This window comes from Salvelinus sp. IW2-2015, unplaced genomic scaffold, assembly GCF_002910315.2.
Source record: "Salvelinus sp. IW2-2015 unplaced genomic scaffold, ASM291031v2 Un_scaffold640, whole genome shotgun sequence".
Classification (NCBI taxonomy): domain Eukaryota; kingdom Metazoa; phylum Chordata; class Actinopteri; order Salmoniformes; family Salmonidae; genus Salvelinus; species Salvelinus sp. IW2-2015.
This window is the reverse complement of record NW_019942587.1, coordinates 1-10098: the sequence shown is the minus strand read 5'-3', so window position 1 is coordinate 10098 and position 10098 is coordinate 1. Positions and strand designations below refer to the sequence as shown.

Here is a 10098-nt window from a genome sequence, read left to right as displayed (position 1 = left end):
ACGTACATAGCATGCACTATGTTGACATTTCATACTAAGATGAACCAAGATATGTATTGCTTTTGCACATATTTGTTCATTGGTTTTGCAAGAGTCTGTTGATTGGTCAGTCATTGGGTTAATTTGTTTTACAATATGTTCAAATCAAATGAAGCTTTATTTATACAGCACATTTCAGACATGGATGCAACACAATGGCTTCACAGGAAAAAACGAATGAAAATGAACTGAAATATTTACTACAAGCTACAAAAAAAACAGAAGAATAACAACTGAAAGTCTAATGGGCATTCTAAGGAAAATCCATTGATAATCTTAACAATTACAGCCTGACTGATGCTATTAGATTGCTGGGTGGGGGGAATTTTATATATACAGTGCCTTCAGAAAGTGTTCCCACATTTTGTGTTACATTCTGAATTTATAATGGTTCCCCCTTGACTTGTCCCACATGTTGTGTTACAGCCTGAATGTATAATGGTTCCCACATGTTGTGTTACAGCCTGAATGTATAATGGTTACCCCTTGACTTGTCCCACATGTTGTGTTACAGCTGAATGTATAATGGTTACCCCTTGACTTGTCCCACATGTTGTGTTACAGCCTGAATGTATAATGGTTCCCCCTTGAATTGTCCCACATGTTGTTGTTACAGCCTGAATGCATAATGGTAGCCACAATTTGGGTTGTTACATCCTGAATGTATAATGGTTCCCACATGTTGTGTTGCATCCTGAATGTATAATGGTTCCCACATGTTGTTGTGTTACATCCTGAATGTATAATGGTTCCAACAGGAAGATGTAACACTGGGTGGTCTTGATCTTTAGTCCTACATGGAACACAGAACAGACTGCCTCCCATCACAGGAGAAACTGTGTACAAAAGTACAAAGGTATTTTATAGCCAAGATACACCCCTTTCAACCTACATGACGAACAACAGATGTATAGAACGGGTCACAAGGTTAAGATTTGTATGAAAGACACTTATAATTCTCAGCAGACAGTATCTGCTGTAAAAACACTACTCTTTGTGTAAGGACCAGGGTCTGGCCCTGGGGTCATCTCTCCCTGCTCCTATATAGAACAGCAACATTAACTCATGCTCTGGAATGCGGTCTCTTTATGTTTCATCACCCAAAAGACATTGTAAATCTCCCAGAGGCCCATCCTCAGTAGAACACACAGACACAATAGTTATAAGAACCCTCTATTCTGTTGCATAAAACAACCATTTGATGCAATAAAAGTATTAACATACTCTTGCAATTTTGGCTCTGTGTCCACTGAAAGTTGACTAGTAACAACACCTGGGACATAAAAAAGACACCCACCATGAGACCCACTAAATCTGCCCAAGAAGAGGCAAACAAAAGAACTGGTGTAACACTGACTAACGAGGTGACACCAATCAGTGCGTCCTACGTGCTAACGAGCTATGTGCTAGTAACACCTTCCCTTTTTAAGACAACAATAAATATATCCTATATTTTTGTTGGAAAAGTTTGCGCACCACCAACAGAAAACAACTTCCATTTCATATTATAATCAACTACAATGCTTCACCTTCTACAATATTAACATGGTGTCTACTGGCTGTCAACAATTAAAAACAAGAAAAAACATTTATTTCTAAATAATAATATACAATAGTATTATTTCTCACCTTTTTCTTTCTATAGAATCCTAAAACTAATTTTGAAAAAAACTCCACTAGCTTCTAGAACTCTCGTCCCCTTGGAACGATTGCAAACAAAACTCATCTCCAATACGGAAAAACTTCAGTCAAAATAAATTGTGATGCACTGGCTAAAAGCAAAACACAAAACCTTTTGACTGCCCACCCTTGAGACAATCAGCAACCAAATACTCCTTCTACAATGTTTGATATAATAAAAAAACTCCTTCATGCATGTATTTTCTGATGTTTAATCAGATATCTTTTATCAGAGTATCTCTTGTCACATTGATCACAGCTATAAGGTTTCTCTCCTGTATGTGTTCTCTGGTGTGATATCAGGTGGCTTGACTGCGTAAAACTTTTCCCACATTGTGTACAAGCTATTAAGGATTATCTTCCTGTGTGTGTTCTCTGGTGAGTAGTTAGCTGGCTAGATGTAGTAAAACTCTTCCACCATTGAGCACAGCTATGAGGTTTCTCTCCTGTGTGTGTTCTCTGGTGTGATATCAAGTGGCTTGGACTGAGTAAATTCTTCCCACATTGATCACAGATTAAGGTTTCTCTCCTGTGTGTGTTCTCTGGTGTGATATCAGGGTGTGAGGCCAAGTAAAACTCTTCTCACATTGACTACAGCTATAAGATTCTCTTCCTGTGTGTGTTCTCTGGTGTGATATCAGGGTCTGTGGCTGAGTAAAACTCTTCCCACATTGACCACAGCAATAAGGTTTCTCTCCTGTGTGTGTTCTCTGGTGTACCATCAGATTGTTAAATGTAGTGTAACTCTTCCCACATTCATCACATGCTACAGGGTTTCTCTCCTGTGTGTGTTTCTCTGGTGTGATTTTAATTGTCCAGAGAAGAAAACTCTTTCCACAGTCAGAGCAGCTAAAGGTTTCTCTCCCTGTATGGATTTTCTGATGTACTTTAACAACTTTTGAGGAGGTGAATCTCTTCCCACATTGAGCACAGCTATAAGGTTTCACTCCTGTGTGTATTCTCTGGTGTGATATCAGGGATGGGTTGACTGAGTAAAACTCTTCCCACATTGATCACAGCTATAAGTTTCTCTCCTGTGTGATTCTCTGGTGTGATTTCAGGCTGGTTGACTGAGTAAAACTCTTCCCACATTTTAGTACAGCTAAAAGATTTCTCTCCTGTGTGGATTCTCTGATTGAATTGTAATGCCTGATGAGAGTGAATCTCTTTCCACAATCAGAGCAGCAGTGAGTTCTCTTCCCTTTGGATCTCTGCTGGTGTTTCTTGAGGTGTTCTAATGTGGAGAGACTCTTCTCTGCCTCGTCAGCATCATTGAGGTTGTGAGGCTCCCCAGAGGATCCACAATAGTCACGTCTCTCTCCTGTGTGAACAACAAAGTCAGACAGATGGTTAAAAGGTCCACAAAAAGCAGAACTCCACTGTAAAAGGTGATGCCGACAGCGTAGCCATGACATTGTACAACAATTGACATCTGTAATGAATGTTAAAATTATTTAACAAATGTCTTAAAATGAGGAAGAATAGTCATATTTTCAATCTTGTTTTCACATTAGTAGTAACATTGATGATTGTAGGCTTGAAAAAAGTTATTTAAGTTGTTGAAATCCTAAGCAGTGTGCCAGACAACGTTTGGTTTCCAATATAGGCCCCTTTCTGTGTTTGCTAAAATTGGCGCCACGAGGGCGATGCACACACAATTTGGTTGCAGAAACTCCTCCATGCTAATGAGGAACCGCTAGTTTGGATGTAGCATCTCTGCCTGGAGCAAAAATGGTGAGCGAAGATGTGTTTTTTCACAATGTATTCTGAATATTACAGCACACTATCAGTGCAAGATCAGGAGTGCTACTCAAGGAAACTTACATGAACTTCTTCAGTCTATTTAAAACTCCCATTCTTAAGGCCTAGGTGTCCCGCTAGCTTGAAACTTCCAGTGAAACTGGAGGGCGCGCAATTCAAATGTATAATCATAAAAATTATGGATATTATTACATTTAGGTACATATGCAGTTGAAGTTAGAAGTTTACATACACCTTAGCCCAAACATTTTAAACTCAGTTTTTTCACAATTCCTGATAATTTAATCCTAGTAAAAATTCCCTGTCTTTAGGGTCAGTTAGGGTCACCACTTTATTTTAAGAATATGAAATGTCAGATTAATAGTAGAGAGAATGATTTATTTCAGCTTTTTATTTCGTTCATCACATTCCCAGTGGGTCAGAAGTTTACATAAAACTCCAATTAGTATTTGGTAGCATTGCCTTTTAAACTGTCTTAACTTCGGTTTAAACAATTCGGGTAGCCTTCCACAAGCTTCCCACAATAAGTTGGGTGAATTTTGGCCCATTTCCTCCTGAAACAGAGGTTGGTGTAACTGAGTCAGGTTTGTAAGGCTCTCTTGGCCCGCACACGTTTTTTCAGTTCTGCCTACACATTTTCTATAGGATTGAGGTCAGGGCTTTGTGATGGCCACTCCAATACCTTTACTTTGTTGTCCTTAAGCCATTTTGCCTCATCTTATGGAAGTATGCTTGCGGTCATTGTCCATTTGGAAGACCCATTTGCGACCAAGCTTCAACTTCCTGACTGATGTCTTGAGATGTTGCTTCAATATATCCACATAATTTTCCTCCCTCATGATGCCATCTATTTTTTGAAGTGCACCAGTCCCTCCTGCAGCAAAGCACCACCACAACATGATGCTGCCACCCCCATGCTTCACGGTTGGGATAGTGTTCTTCGGCTTGCAAGCTTCCCCCTTTGTCCTCCAAACATAACGATGGTCATTATGGCCAAGCAGTTCTATTTTTGTTTCATCAGACCAGAGGACATTTCTCCACAAAGAACGATCTTTGTCCCCATGTGCAGTTGCAAACCGTAGTCTGGCTTTTTTATGGCGCTTTTGGAGCAGTGGCTTCTTCCTTGCTGAGCGGCCTTTTAGGTTGTCGATACTCGTTTTACTGTGGATATAAATACTTTTGTATCGGTTTTCTCCAGCATCTTCACAAGGTCCTTTGCTGTTGTTCTGGGATTGATTTGCACTTTCATACCAAAGTACGTTCATCTCTAGGAGACAGAACGCGTCTCCTTCCTGAGTGGTATGATGGCTGCGTGGTCCCATGGTGTTTATAATTGCGTACTATTGTTTGTGTAGATGAACATGGTACCCTCAGGCATTTGGATATTGCTCCCAAGGATGAACCAGACTTGTGGAGGTCTACAATTGTTTTTCTGAGGTCTTGGCTGATTTCTTTAGATTTTCCCATGATGTCAAGCAAAGAGGCACTGAGTCTGAAGGTAGGCCTTGAAATACATCCACAGGTACACCTCCAATTGACTCAAATTATGTCAATTAGCCTATCAGAAGATTCTAAAGCCATGACATCATTTTCTGGAATTTTCCAAGCTGTTTAAAGGCACAGTCAACTTAGTGTATGTAAACTTCTGACCCACTGGTTGAGTAATCCACTCGTTCAACATGCAGACAAAGAAATCCAAAAAGCGATCCTCAGATACCCTAAATGTAATCAAACTATAATATTTCTTACGGAAAGAAGTATGTCCAATAGGAAACCGATTTTAGCAGGTGCGTCCTGTCTTCATGTCGTGCGTGCAAACACGAATTTCCAAGACTGTGTTCCTGTACTAAAACTGATATTTCTTATTCGTTTTGGAAGTTACAAGCCTGAAACCTTGAACAAAGACTGCTGACACCCTGTGAAGCCATAGGGATTACATCCTGGGAGCAAATTTCCAGTATGCCCTTTCTCTTGCAATTCTAAGAGGATGGTCTCTCAACAAATTTTATTTTTATTTTTTTAGATTTTCTTTAACATTTCTACAAACTTTAAAGTGTTTTCTTTCCAATGGTACCAATTATATGCATATCCTGGCATCAGGGCCTGAGCAACAGGCAGTTTACTTTGGGCATGTCATTCAGGCGGAAATTGAGAAAAAAGGGGCCTAGCCCTAAGTTAAGCTCTGTCTATTCACTAGTTCACCAACGTGGGGGAAAACTCAGGGGAGTAACCTCCATTTACAGGTTGATTATGAGTGCATTTCACATTACTTTTGGATTATAATTGTAAGGCTTGAATCACCTGCTTAATATGTTTGTGTTATTGTCGCAAATCAACTGATTTATAGTTAAACACTTCAACTAGAAAAATGCTCTTTGGCTAGCTTTGCCATCAGCCTGACAATAAGGGTTTGTAAGTGTTTGCCAAATTGGCCCATAACTTCACCTAACAATAACATAGACCTACTGTAGGACCCATAAGGCCACCAAATTGATTTATGACCCTATGTCCGGATGACGTGTGCATGCCCATATTTGGGCATCCGGTCAGGACATCCTGGCGGGAAGTTATCACATGCTCTAGGGAGTGCCAATATAGGGGCATCCTGTCAGGACATCCTGTTCTCACACCTTAGAGTGAGTGTTAATTTATGTATATAATGCATCTATTCCTTTGAAGTTGTCATGATGATTGATCCCCCCCGGTGTACATGCACCGAACATCCATAGGCTGGAGCCACCTGGAAGCTCGGTGCATGTACAAATAAAGAGAACTAAATAGGAAACTCAACAGTGTGTTAGGCCGAGAAACATTATTTAGATGGTTGTTTTATTGTTGTTGAAAGCTTGAAATGTACACAATGAGAAGGGACCTTGTTTCTAACAACCCTGTAGAGACACACACACACACACACACACAATCCCCCTTGCAGACATTCCTGCTTCATAGACAACAACCCTAAGGGCAATAAAATAGGGTGGGTGTGGGGCCATACTCTTTGAAATGTTCAAACACATCCCCCCTGTTCAACGAGGTCCCTAGACATCAATCATCATGACTACTTCAAAGGAATAAATGCATTATATACATAAATTAACACTCACTCTAAGGCGTGAGAACAGGAAAAGGATGTCCTGACAGGATGCCCCTATATGGGCATAACCACGTGATGACTTCCCGCCAGGATGTCCTGACCGGATGCCCAAATATGGGCCTGCACGCATCATCCGGACATAGGGTCATAAATCAAACGTTTGACYTGTGCCGTCTACTTTATTCTCTCTCTGTTGTCAATCAACTTCAGATAACTCTCGGTTAAAACCATTGCTAAATCCAAACTCTGAAATGATTTATAATTTCTGATGAAAACTGTTTTCCCAGCGTAACATAAGGAGACACTAAATGTTAGGTAGTTCGAGTGCATTTCAGAGATCCGAATATAAAAAACTGTTTGACAACAAGATCCCATATTTAAGATGACTTCTTATCCTTTGCAAAAATAGCCTAAAGCTGTGTCTGTCCCGAACTCACTGGAAAACTGAGGGCCCAGAATATTTTATACAATGTCGCAAGCTTGCTATCGCGGGTTTCAGCTGACCCAGTTGATAGAATGTTTCAAGTTCGTGCAGCCAATGTGATTTATAGAATATTTATTTTTTATCCTGATATTTTCTACCTGCAATGTTTTTATTTGTTGGCTTTATGTAGGTTATTTTTACATAGTTGGCAATGGCAATACAATTTTATTTTAGATTTGTATAATTTTCTTCTTCTGGTTAGGTTATATGGATGACTGGCTCCCTCTAGTAATTTGTCTATCTGTAATTATTTAATCAAACAGTGAGCTTAAAGCATCAGACAAGTTATGTACATATAGTTGATTTTATAAAAACACATGGGGCGATTGGTAGAAAGAACGGTTGACCAAGATTTATTTTAGTTGGGGACAGCACAAGAACATGATTTTGGGGCTCCTGAGTGGCGCAGCGGTCTAAGACACTGCATCTCAGTGCTCGAGGCATCACTACAGAAACAGCCTGGATTCGAACCAAGCTATCACAACCGGCCGTGATTGGGAGTCCCATAGGGCGGCGCACAATTGGCCCAGTGTCATCCGGGTTAGGCAGTCATTGTCTATAAGAATTTGTTGTTAACTGACTTGCCTAGTTAAATAAAGGTTACATTTAAATAATTAAGTGTTTTTTGACAAACCATTTTTTACAAATCCGTCAAGGAACCAACTTTGAGAAGGTTCAAAAACAAAAGTTTCAAACCAATTCATGAATGMAATTGAATCTACGTATGTTTTGCCTTTAATATAACGGCATGAAAAAAAAACATTGGCTGAATATTATATATCTAAGACACTGCATCTCGGTGCTCAAGGCTACAGACTTAGTTACAAGCCCTTAACCAACAAAGAAGTCAAGAAAAATGAGTGTTAAGTAAAAAATACAAAATAAAAGTAACATAATTAAACAGCAGCAGTAAAATAACAATAGCAAGGCTATATACAGGGAGTACCGGTACAGAGTCAATGTGCGGGGGCACTGGTTAATCGAGGTAATTGYGGTAACATGTACATGTAGGTAGAGTTATAAATGCCTATAAATGTTAAACTGTCGTACCCCATCAGAACCCAAAATATACACTTTTTCTTACTCGATATAAACACAGAATAAAAGGAGCATGCGGGTATGACTTTCTCTTTCATTTTGAGCCCACGGGAAGAAGGCACCAGAACCTACCGTGCTAACGCGTTCCCAATAAACACACACAACCACACAGTGCATGAAAAGCATGAGGTGTGGCTAACGTTTGCACGCTTTCGCTAGCTACCAAGCTAACATACAAACTCGGTTGAACAGAGTAGATCCTCCATTATGACGTTGAGAAATAGTGCATTGTGGGTAGTGTAGAAGACCCCTCTTTTACGCTGCTGCTACTCTGTTTATTATCTATGAGTCACTTTAAGTGATTTCTTAAAGAAACAATGGGTACATATCATTAATGTATAAGTCCCAAAATGGATGTAACAACTGCTGATTGCCCCTTTAAGACTACATATTGGGCTAATCTAATAGGAGATATTGAGGACTACAGTATTTCAGGCATTGTCARTGGATGCATTTGATCAATTGTTAACGTTTTGTTGATGGTCCACTCTTGATGTTCTACACCTTACAGTGTAGCTTCAGCCATTCCTACAGAACAACGTGAAAGTGTAGAACTCCTTTACTGCACATTGGTTCAACGACTGCAGAGACGGTACTTACTGGTGTTAAACAGATCTCCAACCTCCCCTTCCTCATCCATTGTGACAGTAATCTCCCCCTTCTCCTCTTTCACTCCAAAAACTGCATCCTCCTCTTTCTCTGCCACCTCTTCTTTTACTGTAACATCCTCCTTCTCTTTCACTCTGAACGCGTCTTCCTCTTCTTTCACTGAAACGTCTTTCTCTTCTTCTTTCACTGTAACAGCCTCACCCTCTACTTGTTTTTGTATTGTAACATCTTTCTCTTCCTCCTCCTCTTTGGGGAGTGCTTCTTTCTCCGTCCAGCAGACCGCCTCTTCTTGAGCAGGAYGAGAGTAACTAAGTGAACTCATGGTCGGGGATGTTAGCTAGCTAGCATTAGTGACTAGCCTAGTTCTAAGCTAACTTAGCAAACCAGCTAGCTGACAAACAACGTAAATATATAATTAAATGGGCCAACAAGTACATACGACAGAAGTGTGTTTAATACACAGCGACTAATATACACCAAAACATTGTAAAAAGCCTGAATGTTGTAGCTATGTTTGCTCGAAAGCTACGGAGGTGTCTGACTAGCTGTTGTTGTTGAAGGAGCGTCCCGTCCACTAGATTAGACGTCAAACTAGCAGCATCGCCTGAACCTAAAAGACGCACATCGCCATCTGCTGACTGGAGTGGGCAACGCAGTTGAGGAACCAAAAGTTTATTTTTCATTRATTTCATAAAAGGTTAATATTATATTAAGTCGTTCAAAGAGAAGCATGTGTTGATTGATTCGTTTTTAATGAGTGAGAATTTAAAACAAACTTTACACACCACTACATATTTGCATTGAACCACACTTCTGACATGGATAATTTTGACCCCAGAGGCATATCTTTTATCATAGCCAAAATGTGGTTTATTAAATTCTTCAAATTTTTCATGACTTTGTCAATCAACTGGTTCTTATTAAATCTAAATCATCGTTTAGTGTTTCTGTATCAAAATGGACTTTTAACAAATGCAAATCCTTTGGAGTCATTTTGAGTGGCAAGAGGCAAAAGCACCTTTGATAAATAGGACATTTATTTCAAATCAAAATCGAATCACATTTTATTGGTCACTTACACGTGTTTAGCAGATATTTTTGATGGTGTAACAAAATTCTTGTGTTTCTAGCTCCGACAGTGCAGTAATATCTAACAAGTAATATCTAACAATTTCACAACATATACCCAAAACACACAAAACAAAAACAGGTTTTTGAAAAAAAGGGGCGTATCCTTAAGAGGTTTTAATCATTGCTACATAAAGGCCTGATTGGTGGAGTGCTGCAGAGATGATTGTCCTTCTGGAAGGTTCTCCCATCTCCACAGAGGAAC

General features: G+C 39.7%; 1 protein-coding gene across 1 annotated transcript; it reads right to left on the bottom strand.

Moving 5' to 3' along the window:
* Window positions 1–2738: 2738 nt before the first annotated feature.
* LOC139023968 (zinc finger and SCAN domain-containing protein 9-like) lies at window positions 2739–9355 on the bottom strand. Its single transcript, XM_070438263.1, has 2 exons — window positions 8757–9355; window positions 2739–3040 (listed from the first exon to the last, which is right to left on the bottom strand). The coding sequence occupies exons 1-2, from the start codon at window positions 9085–9087 to the stop codon at window positions 2739–2741; spliced, it is 633 nt and encodes a 210-aa protein (XP_070294364.1). The 5' UTR covers window positions 9088–9355.
* Between the last annotated feature and the right edge of the window lie 743 nt (window positions 9356–10098).